The 18,758-nt window shown below is 43.7% G+C and overlaps 2 protein-coding genes across 7 annotated transcripts in view; one reads left to right on the top strand and one right to left on the bottom strand.

Moving 5' to 3' along the window:
* The window catches only part of BRD3 (bromodomain containing 3), a 28,205-nt gene extending 11,847 nt beyond the window's left edge, over positions 1 to 16,358 (top strand). Inside the window, exons 7-13 of one of the 6 annotated variants that reach the window (XM_042478970.1) lie at positions 2,567 to 2,695; positions 5,498 to 5,689; positions 7,672 to 7,737; positions 10,378 to 10,619; positions 11,295 to 11,587; positions 12,470 to 12,595; positions 13,688 to 16,358. In XM_042478970.1, coding sequence (XP_042334904.1) covers positions 2,567 to 2,695; positions 5,498 to 5,689; positions 7,672 to 7,737; positions 10,378 to 10,619; positions 11,295 to 11,587; positions 12,470 to 12,595; positions 13,688 to 13,803 — 1,164 coding nt within the window. In that variant the 3' untranslated portion in view covers positions 13,804 to 16,358. Of the gene's footprint in view, positions 1 to 2,566; positions 2,696 to 5,497; positions 5,690 to 7,671; positions 7,738 to 10,377; positions 10,620 to 11,294; positions 11,588 to 12,436; positions 12,596 to 13,687 lie in introns of all 6 variants that reach the window. The other 5 variants (XM_042478967.1, XM_042478968.1, XM_042478973.1 and 2 more) reach the window with 5 other exon arrangements.
* The window catches only part of BRD3OS (BRD3 opposite strand), a 3,387-nt gene continuing 860 nt past the window's right edge, over positions 16,232 to 18,758 (bottom strand). The window contains exon 2 of the mRNA XM_042478974.1: positions 16,232 to 18,373. Within this exon, the coding sequence (XP_042334908.1) occupies positions 17,403 to 17,657 (255 nt within the window). The 5' untranslated portion in view covers positions 17,658 to 18,373 and the 3' untranslated portion in view covers positions 16,232 to 17,402. The remainder of the gene's footprint in view (positions 18,374 to 18,758) is intronic.

The raw sequence follows: 18,758 nt of genomic DNA, 5'->3' as shown, positions 1-18,758 counted from the left end.
TGGCAAGGTTTGTTCAGAGGAGGTTTGATATTGCCTTCCCCTGAGGCTGAGAGTGTGTGATTCACCCAGAGTCACCCAGTGGGTTTCATGGTTGAGCTTGGAATCAAACCCTGGTTTCCAGAGTCATAGTCCAGCATTCAAACCAATGCACCATGTGGGAGTAGAGGCCATGTCTACACTGGTCATTTACACCATTTCCCCCTACCCTGATGTCACACTAACCACATGACACAGGACCATAGGCCTTATTTGGTTGATGACTATCTTCCCATTGGAAGGCCAGTTCTGCACCAAATGTGGGCTGTACCTCCCTTAAATCGAATTAGAAAAACTTACCTTTTTGCCCTGAATATTCCAGGAATGGGAATATCCATGCAGACCACCAAGTGTGGCTTCACTACAACTCCCAGCATTCCGTATTATTGGCTGTGCTAGTGGGAGCTGTTGGGTGTTGGAGTGCATCAGTATTTGGTGGGCAGCACTTTTCCCACCACAATGGAAAGATAACACATAACAATACAGGGCAAAAGTGGTGCCCTTTCTGGATTAGGAGAAAAAGAAAAATCCTTCCAGAAATATTTTCAACTATTTTTTGTTTAAAAAAACCTTGAGTTTTAAAATAAAGTGGTCTACATCCAGCCCTCCATATCCACAGATTCTGCATCCACAGATTCAACTACCTATGGCTTGAAAATATTCCTACTCACCCACCCACCCGCCCCAAATCCAAACTGCAAACCTTGATGTTCTCATTTTATATAGGGGACCAATGCCAGCCCATGTCTCCACCTGCCATTAGGAGTTTTCTATCTTTCTGGAGGTTTTAACCCAGAGTGTAGCTATGTAACCCCAAACATAAATCCCATCCTCCCAGTTACATTTTCCTTCAGTCCCTAAATTACAAGTGTTATAGTGAGCCTTTCAAAATGCATTTTAGGAATCCAAACAAAAGGATCAGGCAAAGTGACCGAGGGAATGGGACACACAACAAATACAAGAATTATAGGTGTGAACGATTTTCAGTGTCTCACACTCTACAAGGCTAGAAATGTGAGGACTGAAGGAAAAATTCATGGGCATTTGTGGGTTAATACCCTCATTTTGGTACCTCTGGTTTCAGCAACCATCATTCACACTATTTCAAAGAAAAAGCAAACAGTCATTTTGGCCCTTTAATTTTTTTTAAATCTATATTGTAGTGCAGGTTGAGTCTCCCTTATCTGGAATTCCAAAATATTCCAGAAAGCAAAAACATTTTTTCATGGGTGGCTGAGATAGAGATACCTTTGATTTCTGCGGGTTCATTGTACCCAGACTTTGTTTCATGCACAAAACTATTATAAAATATTGTATTAAATTACCCTCCAGCTATATGTAAAAGGTGTATATGAAACAGAAATGAATGTTGTGTTTAGAATTGGATCCATCTCCAAGATATCTCATTATGTACGTATATGCAAACACAGGTATTCCAAAATCCACAAAGATCTGAAATCAAAATACCACTTATACAAATATTTTGAATAAGGGAGACTCAACCTGTGTTACATTTATTGAATTAACCCACAAAGCACACAAGGCACACTTTCAGCCTTAAGCTTAAGGTTGGAAACTCCTCCTCCTTAAAGCTAAACAGTGCGGTTTTTCCTTGTTTCTGCCTATAGAGCACAGATATTGTCCTGGGAGATGTCTTTCGAAAATTAGGATGACCAGGAGGGTCTTTCAAACTTTTCGTTCAGGACTTTTGAAAAACAGGAGTGTCATACAAAGCAGATTGGTCTGCATTTGGCTTTATAGCTGAAAAGAGAGCTTCCATGTAGTAAAAGAGTCTATCTGGGATTATCAAGGTTCAGTGGGAGCCCAAGGGGGACACTCAAGAGTTTTGTGAAGGGGCCTTCTTAGCCAAATCTGGGAATGGAAGTGTAAAATCTTTCGTCTCACACTGCAAAGTAGTTGTCATTTTCTTAACGCAACCATGGCTTGCCATCAAGTTGGCTAGTGGTTTTGTCAGCTGTGTAGCCTAAGCTATAATCCCCCCTTCCCTGGCACTGGGATGATTTCATCGCTCTCTCACATCTGAATGTCAAAAGTGCTGGCAGAAATGGTTCTGTTTGTTGCAGTGACCCTCGTGGTCCCATCTGTGATCTTTCAAAGGCTGCATCTGCACTGCAGAAATAATCCAGTTTGACATCACTTTACTGCCATGGCTCAATGCTATGAAATTCTGGGAATGATAGCTTTGTGAGACATTAAACCTTCTCTGTCAGAGACCTGTTGTGCCACAACAAACTGCTGTTCATAGAATTCCATAGCATTGAACCATGGCAGTCAAAGTGGTGTCAAGACTGGATTATTTCTGCAGTGTGGATGCAGCCAAAGAGGATTATTATTATTATTATTTTTCCTTGCTTGCTTTTTTCTTAAAAAAACCAGCTTCCTCACATTGCCCATTTCATCTCTGAATGCATGTTGCTTATGGCTTTCCCCCTTTCCCTCCCTGTCTCCCATCCAATCGCCCCTGTCCTTTCTTTTCCCTTCCCACTTTTCTGGCTTCCTGTGTTTGCAGAAAAAAATGGACAGCCGAGAATATCAAGACGCCCAGGGTTTTGCGGCAGATATTCGGTTAATGTTCTCTAATTGTTACAAGTACAATCCTCCCGACCATGAAGTTGTGGCCATGGCCAGGAAGCTTCAGGTAAATGTGGCTAGTAGCCAAAATAATAGCAGTCGTCATAACCAGCCAGCTAGATTAGTCAACTGAAGAGAAAGAAAGAAATGATGGAAATGAAGATTTCTGTCTGCCTATTGTATTTGCCACCATCTTAATGCAAACAAACACAAACCACAGATGCAGGTATATCATGCCATTAAACTATGTGTGGCTGTATATATATACATGTAATAAAGAAACTTACATAGCGCATTTGGTTTGGTGTGTATCAAGTTGCTGAACTTTAGAAAAAAAAAACAACTGTATTATATACAGAAATTAAACCGAATTAATGTACGGCAGGGAATCCTTTCCAGTAGCAGAAAATGAATTATTATCTAACAGCAAAATTGTAGAAGATGCTGGCAAACAGCAAAAAATACTGACTAACAGCAGCAAGAGGATGAAATATCCCCAGGTAGTTTGCTTGTCCATTCCTCTAAAAGATAAGCTTCTTCAGATGAATAATCAGCCGTATGATAAAAACGCTAAAGCTAGTACAAAACAAGCATTAGGAGGTACTAGCTATTATAAAATCAAATCCATTCTTACAACAGTAATGTATAAAGCATTAAGTATGATGCCTATAGCTCACAGACACAGGATTCTGACAAATGCTTCGGCATGTTACAAGCTTACCTACATCCAACACATTGAACCAAATGTGTTATGCAAGTTTCTTTATTACATGTGTATATAAACAGAGATACATAGTTTACCTGCATGATACACCTGCATTTGTGATTTGCCATCATCTTCCCATCTGGTCCAGTTTCTTGGATGGCAGGTTGATTCTGTTCCTGAGTGGAAAGAGGCAAAGCTAGAGCATGCAGAGATGGAAGAGGCAACTTCTTTGCAGGGGAAAGTCCTGCTTGCTTTCATCCAGAGTGATGTGCATTCCCTCAGTCCTACTGCTGCAGAAACAGAGTTTGAAAGCATTATTGCAGACTAAAGTCCCATTATCCATGGTGGCTAGGGGATTCTGGGAGTCGTGGCACCCCAAAGATAACATTTGTATGCTCTGGCCCCAGAATGATACTCTTGTGCTGGAGCAAAAATAACAGAGAGTCCCCCAGCAGCTTAAAACACTTCCAAATTAATTTTGGCAGGAGCATTTGCTGGCTACAACCCACTGCTGGAGTTGCCCACTGGACTTCTGTAGAAGCCACCTGCAAGTACACCATTTCCCCCAAACTGAACCAATGTAATAAATGCATCCTTGAATGTATAGACAGTTAAAACTAGAGTAAAGAGTTAAGAAAATTCAAGTAAATTTAGACCAGGACACTCCAGACTTTTGATAAGCAAGGCATATTATTGTTCCCTCATCTTTCTGTTTGAATTGCAATTTGTGCCTCATCTATGCATCTGAAAAAGTTTTAAAAAATAAATCTTAAATGATTTACAATGTCTGCGTTACCAAGGTCCTGCATGTTTATACTGTTGTTGTGAGCCTTCAAGACTTTTCCAACTTATGGTGGCCCTAAGGCAAACCTATCATGGGGTTTTCTTGGCAAGTTGCTTCAGAGAAGGGTTGCCATTTCCTTTCTCTGAGGCTGAGAGACTGTGACTTGCCCAAGGTGGGTTTCCATGGCTGAGTGGGGATTCGAACCCTGGTCTCTAGAGTCATAGTCCAATGCTCAAGCCACTATATTGGCTTATTTATAATTAAATTTGGTTTTGGTTTGAAAGGATGCATGTGTAAATCAGAGATTTAGAACCCAACTAGTAAGCAATTTTCTCTGAGGGCTGCTAAGGCCATTGATTTAAATCACTGCATTGTTCCCCTTGCAAAATACCAGAAGAATTGTCCAGAGCATGAACAAATTGTTGTTTTCTGTTTTGGATTGCAGTTCCGAGAATCCCTCAGCCAACATTGGGTCCCTCGTGGCTGTGGAATTCTGGGATCTGTAGTATGAAAAACACAAACCTTTCCAGGGACTATAACTATCCACCCTGCAAGGAGCTGGGCCCAGAGTCATGCAGGAATGGAATATCTGAAGTAGTCATGTAGAAGATGAAATGAGCTTGTTTTCTGCTGCTCCAGCAGCAGTGGATTCAAATGGCAAGAGAAGACATTCCATTTGAACATTAGGAGGAACTTTTTGACTTTAGAGCTGCTTGACCGTGGAATTGACTGCCCCGAAGAGTGGTGGACTTTACTTCTTTGGAGGTCTTTAAACAGAGCCTGGATGGGCTTCTTTTGGACATATTGTATTCCTGTATGGCAGGGGGCTGAACTAGATGCCCCTTGTGAAATAGATGCCCCTTCCAACTCTATGGTTCTATGATTCTGTTAAAGTGTTCTGCATATGTGCATGTTGGCACTCTTGCATAGAACTGGACTGGATGGCACTTGTGGTATCTTCCAACTCTTTGATTCTATGCATTTAACATATGCATTGGGGAGCTGTTGGAGAAACAGTAAGGTGAATTGTTCTGAAGTGTCAGGATGAAGTCTCCATGCTATACCTGCTTCAAGAGCTCAGAGCCGGTGGGTCCCATGCCAGTGGGCTGGTAAATCCAGTCCACGTTTTAACAACAGATTTTAAAGGAGTTTGAACCTGGGTTTTTTGGGTGGTGGGGGGGGAGATGGTCCAGTACCTCAGAAAATTCCTCTAGAGCTATCCAAAACCTAGAGTGTGGATTTATTGTTGTACTGGCCTGGCACTCATCAGCTGGTACTGCCTGAGTGGACACCACTAGGGGTTGTTTTTATGTGTTTTTCTGGGGATGTTGCTGTTGCCCACCCACTCACTTCCATGCCAAACCTTGCTCCTTTTGCAGGACGTCTTTGAAATGAGATTTGCCAAGATGCCGGACGAGCCGGCAGAGCCCCCACCACCCCCTCCTCCTGCCGCGCCAGTCGTGAGCAAAAGCATGGAGAGCAGCCACAGCAGCGAGGAGAGCTCATCGGATTCGGACAGCTCGGACTCCGAAGAGGAGCGGGCCACCCGGCTGGCTGAACTACAGGAGCAGGTGAGTGGCTGCCGCTTATCCTGCTTAGTCCCAAATCCGCCTTCCCTCCACTTCAGATACTGATATTTCACTTCTCCCCTGAACTGGGGGAGAGGATTTGAGTCAGGCCCCAATAAAACAAGCCTCTCCAAAGATCCCATTCAGCAATATTTTACTAGTCCAGGGGTCAGCAACTGTAGGAGGTTAGGGGGACTCACCAGCCCACTCCCAGAGACCATGGAAGGTCACATACCCCTTGTTGCTTCTCCTGCAATTTTTTAATGTCCCCAAAGGCCATCTGGTGGACTCTGGAAGCATTTTTGCATGTTTGTAGGATGTGGTAGCTTAGTGGTTAAGACACCAATTCTGACGATCAGAAGATAAGCTGGTTGGCAGTTCAAGGCCTGAGTGCTGCATAATGGGGTGAGCTCCTATCAGTAGTCCCAGTTTCTGCCAACCTAGCAGTTCAAAAACATGCAATTGCAAGTAGATAACTAGGTACCACTTCAGTGGGAAGGTAACAGCGTTCAGTGCAGTCATGCTCGCCACATGACCACCAGAGTAGTCCTTGGACAACACTGGCTCTTCAACTTAGTAATGGAGATGAGCACCATCCCCTACAGTTGGTTGTGACTAAACATTTATGTCAAAGGACTACCTGTGTATATGTTTTGTTTTGTTTTTAATACGACCACTGGTTGGGATTCTGCTACGGACACCTGCACGCATAAATATCCCTTATATGTGCAAATGTCCTTTTTTCAGGGGCTGTGTGCATTGGTTTTTTGCTTCATCTCTGCACAAGGCCCCTTCCTGAACTATTGTTAAGCCCTTGACGCCACTTTGTTTGACCATTCCCTGTTTCGTGGTGAGCATGCAGATTTGGAAAAGTGTCTGGCTGAGTCTCCCATAACCACACTGGCTGTGTCTCCAGTAACCAGATGTGAAACAATGACAGCAGAGCTGAGATCCACCAGGGTTCTCTAGGGTTCTCAGCACTGCTGTAAATCATGTCACATTTGGCTGTGGGGCATGTAGCAGATGCTTCTCTGAGCAAAGTATGAATGGCCACGCCGAGTGGCATTGGGGGCTTATTGACAGGTTTGGGGGAGGTTATGCAGCTCCGCACAGCAGTCTGTTTCAGCCCCCAGAGTTCTGCACCCACATACCACCTTCAAATACTCAAACATTTTCTAGGAGGCAGGGGAGCATTTTCATCATGTATAGGTGGATTAGGCTATTCTAGGGCCAGGAGACACCTTTTTATTCACTTGAGTTTCAGAAAAGGGCTTCTCCTGGGCTTAAAATGGCTTCTGGCAGGGAGGGGGGATTGTTGCAAAGCTGTCCATACTCTCTAGAGAGCTTTTGAGGGCAAAAGGAGGTCTTTTTTTTCACTTGGAGGCCACGAAAATGGTCCTGGAGTCCAAGAATAACACTAGGAGGGTCCAGATGCAGGCACATTACCCATCCCTGCTTTAAACTTTGTGACACCCTTAGAGAGAGCCTACTACACGTGGGCCCCCACTAGCAAGATGATGATTATTTTATTGATTTACATCCCGCCTTTAGCCACCTTGAGTCCCTGTACCGGGATAAAGGCGGGATATAAATAAATAAAGACCTGGAGATGATATGAGAACCCAAGTCAGATGTGGGGTGGAGAGTGTGAGCTTGAATATAGATCTTGTGAGTGAGGAGTGCAAAAAAAGCATTAAAACACCTTGCAAATAGAAAAAGATTCTCAATGACGCCATGCTGAAACATGAGGACCCTGGGCCTTTGTAAATGTTACCTTGCAGTTTTAGTGGCCAGAAAGGTCAGAAACCTGACACATGTAAAATATGAAGGCAGGAAAAGATTCCCAGAATGATCTCCCAGGAGTCCCAAGTGGGATTCCCGGATTCCCTGCCCCTTCTCCCCTATCCACCCCACCAACCACAACCACCTGGAACTGCAGCGTGGATGCACTATTTGCTTCCCTGCCTGTCTTCTTGTTCACACAGGACCGTTCCCGCTCAGTGAGGCAGTGCTACAAGGTCAATGACTCCCGAGACTGGAATGGATGGAATGTATTTGTTTTATTTTTATTTTTTAATTTCTGTTGATTTCCTTATTGTGCAGATATGTGATAAAAGTTCTGTAGGGTTAGTCATAGAGCTCTGGGGAAAAGCCAGTGTATATAGGATGTGATGCTGCATTATTGCATAAAGGACGGCTAGTTCTGCAGGTCCACTTAAATATGCTTTGTTTCCGAGCACACAAGCTTGTTTTCTGTATAGAAACAACCGTTTTTAAATGCAGAAACACAGGTGCATTTTCTGCACACGCACAAAAATGTTTTCTGTACAGAGAAACACTTTTATGTGCAAAAATACACATGGTTTTTCTACACAGGAAACACGTTTCTGTGTGGACAAACCACATGTACAGCCTGGCTTGGTAAGAGTGTAAATGAAAGAAAAAGAAATACTTCATAGATTCCAAGTAAATGGCCTGCCCTGCATGGGCTTGCACACACCCCTGAAGAAATAGATGCATAGTTTGGGAGTAAAGTTGGCCCTCCGTATCCACAGATTTTGCATCCACAGATCCAACCATCCATTGGTTGAAAATATTCAAAACACAAATTCCAAAAAGCAAATCTTGGTTTTGCCATTTTATATAAGGGACACCATTTTACTATGCCATTGTATATAATGGGACTTGAGCATCCATGGATTTTTATACCTGTGGAGGTCCCAGAAACAACTTGAAGGCACACAACGACAAGGAGAAGACTCAGCATGAGCTCTCTGGCTGAGAATTCTGGATGCCGCTCCCTAAAATGCCAATCCCAGATTCCATGGGATGGAACCAAGGCAGTTAAACTGGAATCTTAGTGCTATAATTCTGTGGTGTAAATGGGCCCCAGGACCATGGTGTCTTCTGCCACTCCCATTGGGCTTCTCTATTCCTTCTTTGTGTAGCTGCAAGCCCCTTAGTAGTTAGAGGGGAAATACATGCTCCCAGAATTTACGTATGGTTGTGAACTTGCAGTCCAAAGTGTTGGAGGGAGAGGAGGCTTGAATTTGAATGGGCAATGAATACCCCCTTAGCTTTACTGCTCCTAGTAGAGATGAACATGAGTAGATTTGTTTTGTGTTGTTTTAATATAACTGCTTAAACTTTTTGGATTCTCCTTCAGGTTGTTGCTATACGACTTTTCATGATGCGGTGCTCTCCAAAATTTATCAGTGCACCACAGTTGGGCAGCAGCCTTTGCCTTCTATGGGAGGGTGGTGGGGAAACAGTTGCCACCCCGTTTCCAACCCCTGTCATTTATGTTCATTGTCATGCCCCCTCTCATACACTTTGTCCTGCTGAGGTAACACAGTGTTTGCCATCCAGAGAAATATACCTGGATTTCCTGAGCATCCCAGCTTAAATGTGCAAGAGGCAAGCTTCTAGTCTCCATAATTGCAGAGATAAACCTCTCCCTGCTGGTGAAAAAAGAGCATCCAACACTACTGGAAACCTACACCTCACACATTGAAATTGCAGCTCTTTGTTGTGCATTTTGTTCTGTTTTATTTCATGTGTATAGTGAAGATATATGTATGTGTATTTCCACCCGTTGTAAGTGCTTCAGGTGAAGTTTAAACCCCAGTGCAAGCAGCACGTGGATGAGCCAGCTCTACTAATGTAACTCTTTCTCTGCTCTCTACATGTTCAGTCCATAATTGACAGCTGAGGAAAGGAAATCTTCACATGGATTTCAGATAGTATTCATTATTGATGTCCCCAGACCTTTGAATCTACCTTCGAGTAGGAAACCTGTCTTCTCCTGTCCAGTGAACTTGCACACTGAATTTTCTCTATGACCATCATGAGCTGCATGCATGGTTTTTATTCCCAGGCTACATGATCCTAATGACTCTTTGAGGTTGGCCATGGTGAGATCGAGAGTTGCTCAAGTGAATTTCATGGCTGAGGGAGGATTTGAATTGAAGTCTCCCAGTTGGCTGGCTCTCCTTTGGCAACCTTCTGACGCATAGAATTTAAGTAAGCAAAGGGATCTTGTAGCACCTTTGAGATTAACAGTGCAGAAGAAGTTGTAGCATAAGCTTTTGAAGACTTGGTCTGCTTCCTCAGATGCCAAGACTATGAAAGCTTCTGCTACAATTTCTTCTGCACAGTTAAGTCTCAAGATCCCTCTACATACTGATATTACAGTCATGTAGTGGTTTGAGCATTGAACTATGACTCTGGAGACCAAGGTTCAATTCCCAGCTCAGCCATGAAACCTACTGGGGCAAGTCATACTCTCTCATCCTCAGAGGATGGCAATGGCAAACTCCCTCTGAAAAAACTTGCCAAGATAGCCCCATGATAGCATCGCCATAAGTCGGAAACGACCTGAAGGCACACAACAACCTCTCCTCAGAGGTCTTGAAGTAAAAACCAAAGCAGATTCACCACATCCCTGAAATGGAAACTCCTGGGTCCTCCTGCAGCATATAATGTGCTCAGATTAAGCATACCAATCACCCTAGGTTGTTTTTTCAGTCAAGTTGATGCCACACATTTTGCAGAGGCATCCAACACAATTAAGTCAATGCTCAGGTGGTGACACACCCAGGCTCTCAGGATGGGTCCCTCCATGGGGCTACATGTTCCCACCCCAGGTGCTTGACCATCTTAGCTTTGACCCTTTGAATCTTCCCTGCTAGTTGAAGGCCGTCCATGAGCAGCTGGCTGCCCTGTCGCAGGCTCCTGTGAACAAGCCAAAGAAAAAAAAGGAGAAGAAGGAGAAGGAGAAGAAGAAGAAAGACAAGGAGAAAGAGAAGGAGAAAGAGAAGCACAAAGTGAAAGTGGAGGAAGAGAAGAAGACCAAGGTGGCCCAACCACCCAAACAGCCCCCACAGAAGAAAGCACCAGCAAAAAAAGCCAACAGTACCACCACGGCAAACAGGTATGGGTCATCCGAAACCAGGGCTGTTGCTATTGATGGGCAGGTAAGCAGAGAGAGCATTGGGGTACCTTTGGGGCAGCTAGGTTTTCAGAAAGCACCAGTGTGTCTTCTGCTACTTTAAAGAGTAAACACATTTATTGCAAAAGAAGCACATCTGCTCACAAAGCGATATTGTGCATCACTGGAGGTGCATCCACAGTGTGCAATTATTGGACTTTGCTCTAATTTGAATTCCTGTGGAATCATGACACTTAAAGGGCTATCAAAGCATTGTAATATGTAGTATGGATTTACCCCAGGTTTACATATAGAGAATTTTAACCCAGAGGAGGAGCAGGTGGAGAATAGGCAGGTATATATGACAGATCATGTATTGTGGGTTCATTGATGGAGAAGAATCACACACTCTTTCTTGATAAACTATAAAATTGGGCTTAAACTAATAGAATGAAATTCGACAGAGACAAATGCAAAATTCTGCACTGAGACCCCAACATTTGAATGCACAGGTATAGAATGGGGGATACTTGGCTTAGCAATAGTAGCTGTGAAAAGAACATTGGGATTCTTGGCGCTGCAACAAAGAAGGCAAATTATATTTTTATCTGCATTATCAGAACCATAGTTTCTGGGTGAAGGGAAGTAATGGCCCTTTCCATTCCCCAACTCTTGTAGGCAGCCTAAGAAAGGAGGAAAGCAGCCACCCACTACTTATGACTCAGATGAGGAAGAGGAGGGATTGCCCATGACCTATGACGAGAAGCGTCAACTCAGCTTGGACATCAACCGCTTGCCAGGGGAAAAGTTGGGCCGGGTGGTGCATATCATCCAGTCACGGGAGCCCTCGCTCAGGGACTCCAATCCGGATGAGATCGAGATAGATTTTGAAACCTTGAAACCCACAACGTTGAGAGAACTGGAGAGATACGTCAAGTCGTGCTTGCAGAAAAAACAGAGGAAACCCTTTTGTAAGTGAAAAATTGGGCCCCGGGGTAACAAGCCGTGGGTGGTATTCTCTATCAGCTACTTAGTTATGTAGCTACCTTCCCAACACATTTGAATAGAACTGACCACTTTTTAAAAAACCAAAATGGTATTATGTGCATTTTGGGATAGTTCAGGGACATGATGCCTATAATAAATGCAGGTTGAGTCTCCTTAATCGGAAATGTTTGGGACCAGAAGTGCTTTGGATTTTGGACTACATAATGAGATATCTTAAAGATGTTTCTTATGCATCTTATATTCATAGCTTGAAGGTAATTTTGTACAATACTGTTAATAATTTTGTGCATGAAACAAAGTCTGTGTACACTGAACCATCAGAAAACAATGGTGTCACCCTCTCAGCCACTCAGGAAAAATGTTTGGTTTTGGGGAAATTCCAGATTTTGGCATAAGTGAGACTCAATCTGTTGCTGCCAATGTGTTTAACATGAAAGTGGGGACATACACCCCTTTTAAAAATGTAGCCCAGAAGTCACTAAAGAAATTACAAATGCTTGAGTTATGCATATATGACTGATTCATATTCATAATCCCTGTGTATTCACTGCTTTAAGGACTAACTAAGTACTGTGAAAGTCTCCCCGCCTTCCTTGAGCCCTTGAAAGGGTCCACCTCAAAGTGGAACTAAAATGCAATTACTACTAACATGTTATTCTAAGACAATAAAATATTTTTAGAAGAAGAAAAATGTGAGATAAACTACTTTTAATAGCTTTAGTGTGAGATATCATCTATCTGACTGTCCCACATTGCTACAGAAGGTCATTATCGTTTATCTTGGCTCTTCTCTGCCTTCTCCCACAATTCAGTCGCTGAAATTGTGCATTCCTCCCTCGCAGCAGCAAGTGGGAAGAAGCAAGCAGCAAAGTCCAAGGAGGAGATGGCTCAGGAAAAAAAGAAAGAACTGGAGAAACGGTTGCAGGACGTGAGCGGGCAGCTGAACAACAACAAGAAGCCTGCGAAAAAAGGTGATGTGAGAGAGAGGGTGGTTGGGTGGGAAGAGGATTAGGGAGCCCTCAGCCACCCTTCATTTCCCTCTATCCAAACCAGGACCAGACAAATCTCTCTTGTTTCATTTCTCCCATATTCAGATTTTTTGAATGTTGGTCTGTTTGTATCCCAAACTACCTGGGGTGAAATTCACTGGTGGCTAATGGATCCCATGTCAGCGGGATGAGGAAGCCACTTCAGGTTTTCTATAGTGTTAAAGGAGTTGTTCACGGGGCAGAATGTATGTTGGGAGATAGGTTCAGCATCTTTGACAACTCCTTTAACACATGGGCTGAAATCAGGAGTGATGTCAATGCCCCGGTGACATGAAAGCAACCAGATACTACTAATAAAGTTATCGTCCATCCCTAATCCAAATGAATAACAAGAGGTTATCATATATACTCAACTATAAGTTAAGAAATTCCCATCAAAGAGACACTCATTTTAGCTCCACTTCCTTTCCCAATCTGATTTGCAATCCTTCTCTTCCCATCAAAGAAGCACCCCATTTAACTCCACTTCCTTCCCTCTCCAACCTCTTATTCAGCACCTAAGAAATGGTGTTAGGTGGTCAGGAGAGGTCCAGAGAAGGAGGGGGGGGGGGACAGAAGTGGTGTTTTCCCCTTTCCATCCTTTGTTATAGCCCCCTAATTTTTTCCTCTTGACTTATCCACGCATCATATCAAAATCAATGATTTTGATCCGGAAACCTTCCCTCAACTTATACAAGAGGATGACATGTACACAAGTCAGTATACCTCTCTTCCACCCACCAACCTCCTTGGCGATCCCAGTTTCTTTGGCAAGGGCAGGGCTTTATTTTATATTATATTTATTTTTTAGTATTCAGCTATACACAAAAATGTGCAATTAGAGAAAAAGCCCTTACCTGAAGATCATGCGCATAGACCCCATATGGATCTGCCAAAACCTAACAAATAACCAGCTGCAGTCTGTTGTCTAGCTGCAGCATTTTAAATCAGGACCCTGAGGATTTACTCATGCCTGGACCAAACCAGGATGTAACATTGTGCTTTCCAATCCATTTTGCCCCTTTTTGCTTCTAGAAAAATCCGGCTCTGGCCCCTCCGGAGGTCCCTCCCGTCTCAGCAGCAGCAGTTCCTCTGAATCTGGGAGCAGCAGTTCCAGCGAATCCAGTTCGGACAGTAGCGATTCGGAATGAGAAAAACAAACCAACCCACAGACTCTTTGAACACAACCCGGACAGAAAACGGACACCTCACCAATAACTCGCCCCGAAACTCTGCAGCGTTCCCACCTTCTCTTTTTATTTTTGTTTTTAAAAAAATGGTCTGCTCAAGTTTGTTCCATCAGGACAACTCTCCACACACTTTCCACCCTTTTTAAACTGATTTTTTTTAATTCAGTGTTCTACAGATATATATATATATATATATATATAAAGATTCTTTCCTGAATTAATTCCCTCTACACTTTTATTAGGTCAGAGATCTTTGCGTGTGGGGTGTGTCTGGCTAGACTTGATGACAAGTACTTTGCTTCACTTAAAGTCTCTAAACTTTTATTTTTGATCCTCAAGATGTTTCTGCTTGCCAAGTAGGACATGCTGAACATGAGAGAAATGGAGGAAACGTTTGCAAGGTGTAATATTGGGGCCGAGTTTGGGGCGGGGGTTAGTTTGTTTTGGTAATTTTTCTTTTGCTGGAAAATTCCCTTTTAATGTAGCCCCTAAATGCTCATCTCTAGACTACAAGAAGCAAAGGAGAGTGGGGCAAAGGGGGGCTTTTTAATACAAGAGGGAGTGAGATAAGAACTCTCTGTAAAATGGTACTGTATCTGAAAGATGTTAGCTTTTGAAGTAGTTGATGTATTTGTTCTTAGCACTAGTAGTCCTAACCTCCATGGGCCTGATCTGCCAGAACGTTCTCTCATGCGCCGGCCTCCTTGCGGAAAAGAGACTTGCAGAAGGGAGAACTTGGGTGGATCGGGCCCTGTGTCTACATTGTGATGAAGATCATCATCCCTGTGTGCAAACACACCCATATATATATATATATATGGGAAGAAAAAGAAAGTTCACGTACTGTGGACTGGTTTTTTTTAAATGTACCTTTTTAGATATTCCTTTTCTCTTTTAAAACAAAAAATCGATAAAGAGATTCACGCGCCTGTTCTGAAGTTTCTCAAACAGTTGTATTTAAAAGTTGGCGGATGGGAGCCACGTTCTTTGAAACTCAAAACCAGGTGGCCGCATCTAACTGAAGATGGGCATAGCCAATGTGGGGCATGGAAAGTTGTGTACATCATTCCTCTCTGGGAATGGCCCACATGCTCCATGGCACACCTTGCTCCCCAAAAAGATCAGAATAGGTTTTGTATGGGTTATGGGCTTAGTTGCTTTGCCCATTGAGACTTTAGGACCTTGCTTAGGTTAAGCAAGAGTCTTCGGTGACGGCTTGCACACTTTTGAGCATCCATTTTGTCCATTTCCCTATCTCCCTGCCACCCACCTTTTTATGGGAGAACAACTGTGGTTTCAGCAATCCATGGTTGGAATCGCCAGGTGGTATGTTTGGAGTAGGGAAGCAAGCTTAGATAGATGGTGTTTCTGATCTTTAAAAAAGTGGTGGCCCTCCATAACCGGCTTGCGACGGTCTCCATCATGACCACCACAAAACCAGTCCCCAATGAGAGATGTAACCAAGGCCCATAGAAAACCAGAGTCATTGACTTATTTGGCTTTCGATGAACATTGACTTGGCCTTTCAGTGGGCCTTTTCTATGGAAGTCACTGGATGTAGTAGGGCCCAGATTTTATACCAAGCTGTAGATTTGTAGCATTTTTAGCACGCGTTGCATTCCGGGCTTGTGTTTCCAGACCACCAGCAAGGCCCTGTGGTTGAAACCCCTAGCAATCTTTTTTAAGAAAATTAAAAATCCCAGAGGCCAAAAAAAAGGAAAGAAAGAAAAGAGACGAGCCACTGAAATGCATTTTACTTTTTACCTTTTGTAACGGCACAGAAGCTCTTAGGATGGAAGGCTACTTGTGTGTCATGCAAGTGCAGGTTTCCAAAATGAATCAAACCTTTTTACCTCAAGGCGTGGGGGAAAAATAAAAATACAGGGGGAAGGGAGGCGGGTAGAGAAAACACAACATTTTTTGGTAAGGTTCATCCATTTTTCTAGAAGCTGTTTTTTGTTTTCCTCCAGCCTGACCTGGAGACCTGCACTTTGGCAAATGACACACTCCAGAATTGACTATCCCTTGTGTTCATGTACATAGAAATACTTTATTTATTAACACCATTTGTCATTTTAAAAAAATGTATCCTGCATTTTTTTTTAAAGAGCAGCAGCAGGAGAAAAAAAGATGATGATGATGATGATGAAATGCAGGTTTGTGTTGGTTTTTTGAACCACGTTCGGAAGAATTGGGAGTCCTTTTTATTTAAATGTACTATTTGACTTTTTAACCAACAGGTGCTACAGACCTTTGATAGTCTCCTGTGCCGGTGCTTACTCCTTGTATGTGTATTCAGTTTTTCGGGGGCGGTTTGGGCGGGACTGTTTTGGGGGGTTTTGTTTGGTTTCCTTTTTGTACAGACTTTGGACTTACAGGTATTGGTAACTTCCAGATAAAGCATGTTTTATTTGTATATTCCTAGTCTCCTTCCCTGTTGGTCTTTTCCCTCTTTCTCTGTATCTTGTTTTAAAGTAGAACAGTTTGGAAAAAAAATAAAGGAACAAAAGACCTGATTTTTCTTTTTCGGAACAAAAGCAACTTTTGTAATGCACATGCTAGAACAACCTGGTTTTATACACACACATATATATATATAGCCCCTATCTCGCAAGGAGCTCACAAATCCTATAGCCATCCTCAGATTAGCTCTGGCTGTGATGCATTAAAAACAACACAACAGCAAAAACAAAAACAAAAAAAACCACTCCCAAACAAGAAGTATTAATGGAATAGCAAATTCCACCCATGCCTGTTTGTAGCTAGAAAAGTCCATACATTTCTGAGATTCCAGCTCAGGTTGGTTATGGTAAAACTAAAGCAATAAATACTACACATTTTTGGCATCTGGCAACAACATCGCATCTTCAACACGCAGCAGAAGACTGTGTAGGGATCATGCTGGCATTAACTGTACACCTGGGAATGTTTTCTCCCTTTGTGTTCAAAGGATGCCTTCTGCTGGGTTTAAGCCAAGGAGGAGGTCAGAGTGGGGAGTATGGGGTCTTTCGATCCATCCCTTGGTTTGGGCTGTTGTCCATTTACGTTGGCTTTCCTCAACCCACGAGATTTCAGGCTACAACTGCCTCTACCTGGCGTGGCCAACAATAAAAAAGTGGGCACAAATGCCCATCAAAACAGATGGGAAAAATGGATCGAGCATGCAGGGACGCTTCAGGACCAAACATTATGCACTGCAGAAATAGTGTAGTTTGACACCCTTTTAACTGCCATGGCTCTATTCCATGGAATCCTGGGATTTGTTGAAGGGGTGTCAAACTGCATTATTTCTGCAGTGCCTGGGTTAAGTGTGCTTCCAAAGTACCTTGCAAGGCTGACCAGTGGATCCACTGTTGCAGAGCAATAAATCCATACTAGCTGCTTTTCCCGTGGGTGTTCTGGATAGTATGGCAACTATCCTGGCGCAGAATCTGTCCAGCACCCAGATGGATCCTATACAACCAGAAGAGATTAGTTGTAACACCTACAGTAGATTCACTGCTCCCACGATCATGGGTCCTCCTGGTGGCTGGGCTTTCTGACCCATTGCGCCGAAGCCATCACATCACAATGCAAAACTTGGACTGACCCGTGTCCCTGGAGACGTCCAATTTGTTTTTGTCCCGCACCAGGATGGCTTGGTTGCCATACTGCGAGTACCACATGCTGCGGCTCCGATTCAAGTAAGTCCCTGGCGGGAGGCTCTCTAGTTTCTGTTGTTGCTGTTGCCAGATCAAGAGGGAGGTGTCTTTATACCGGAGACGGGCATATCCCTCTGATAAAGCCTTCTCCGCAAGCGGTGGCCGACCACTCATCCCTCCAGTGAACTCGCTCTTCAGAAGTTGAATTGCTTTTGTTGTCACCGCTGTGCTCAGCTGCAGCTCAGGATATTATCAAAGAACGTCCCTTATTGCTCAGGAAAAATGAAAACCCTTTGTAGGGCAATGGGTGATGTTACCATGCAATGCTAGCAGATGGCTCCTGGGCTTACAGTTGCAATAGAGAAAGACTCGGGGTGCTCACACATCTTCTCAAAAATGGTGCAGGAGCAAGATATAAGCACTGAGATGTCTTCTGCCATCCTGTTTTCTAAGCATTGCTTAAGCATTGGCTCGGTGTCCTATACCATGCCTTCCTTGCAAGCTAGATTCTCCTGTACTGAAGAACAGGAGGAACGCCTGAAAATACAAAATGAGAAAATGATCCTACAATGTAGGAGGCTAGCAAAAAAAGGGATCCAGCAACTGACCGCTCCTGCTTCTTCAGCTTGGTCAGATGAAGGGAGATGCTTTGAGAGTCAAACAATGATGCATCTATGTTCATGGGGACCATGTCAAGGCCAAGAGCCATGCTGCTGCTCTATCCAAGACCCAGTGCGAATCTTCCCTTGCCACGGTTTCCTGAGCTGTGATGAAATCTAGGTTGCCAGAGTCATGCTTCTGCTCCAGCCAGGACCCAGTGCGAATCTTCCCTTCCTGTGGTTTCCTGGGCTATGATGGAATCGAGGTCATTCTTGCCAGCAAGGAAGAACCTGCAGAAACCATGAGAGAGAGTCTGGGTCAGAGCGAGGTGGGAATCAAGCAGTCCTCTGAATGTTGCTGGACTGCAACACCCAGCCTTCAGCCAGAAAGGCTCTCAGAGTGGCTTACAGACAGTTCATTAAACATTTCTCTGCCCTCAGGCTTACAATCTAAAAAAGACAGGACACAAAAGGAGAAGGGAATGGCAGCAGAAAGAGGAACCAGTCCAGAGGGTCTTCTCTCCCTCCAAGGCCTGGACCAAGGCAGATGGACTGGAAGGAGGGCTCTGCTTCTTACATTAGGCCAGGCCTGATGGAGCTGGGATAGGCTGCCTTGTTGTTGCTGTTGTTGTTGCCTTAAGGTCTCCCTAAGTAAGAAATGACTTGAAGGCACACA

Source organism: Sceloporus undulatus, chromosome 7 (assembly GCF_019175285.1).
Source record: "Sceloporus undulatus isolate JIND9_A2432 ecotype Alabama chromosome 7, SceUnd_v1.1, whole genome shotgun sequence".
In the NCBI taxonomy this organism is placed as follows: domain Eukaryota; kingdom Metazoa; phylum Chordata; class Lepidosauria; order Squamata; family Phrynosomatidae; genus Sceloporus; species Sceloporus undulatus.
This window is presented reverse-complemented; position numbering and strand designations above follow the sequence as displayed.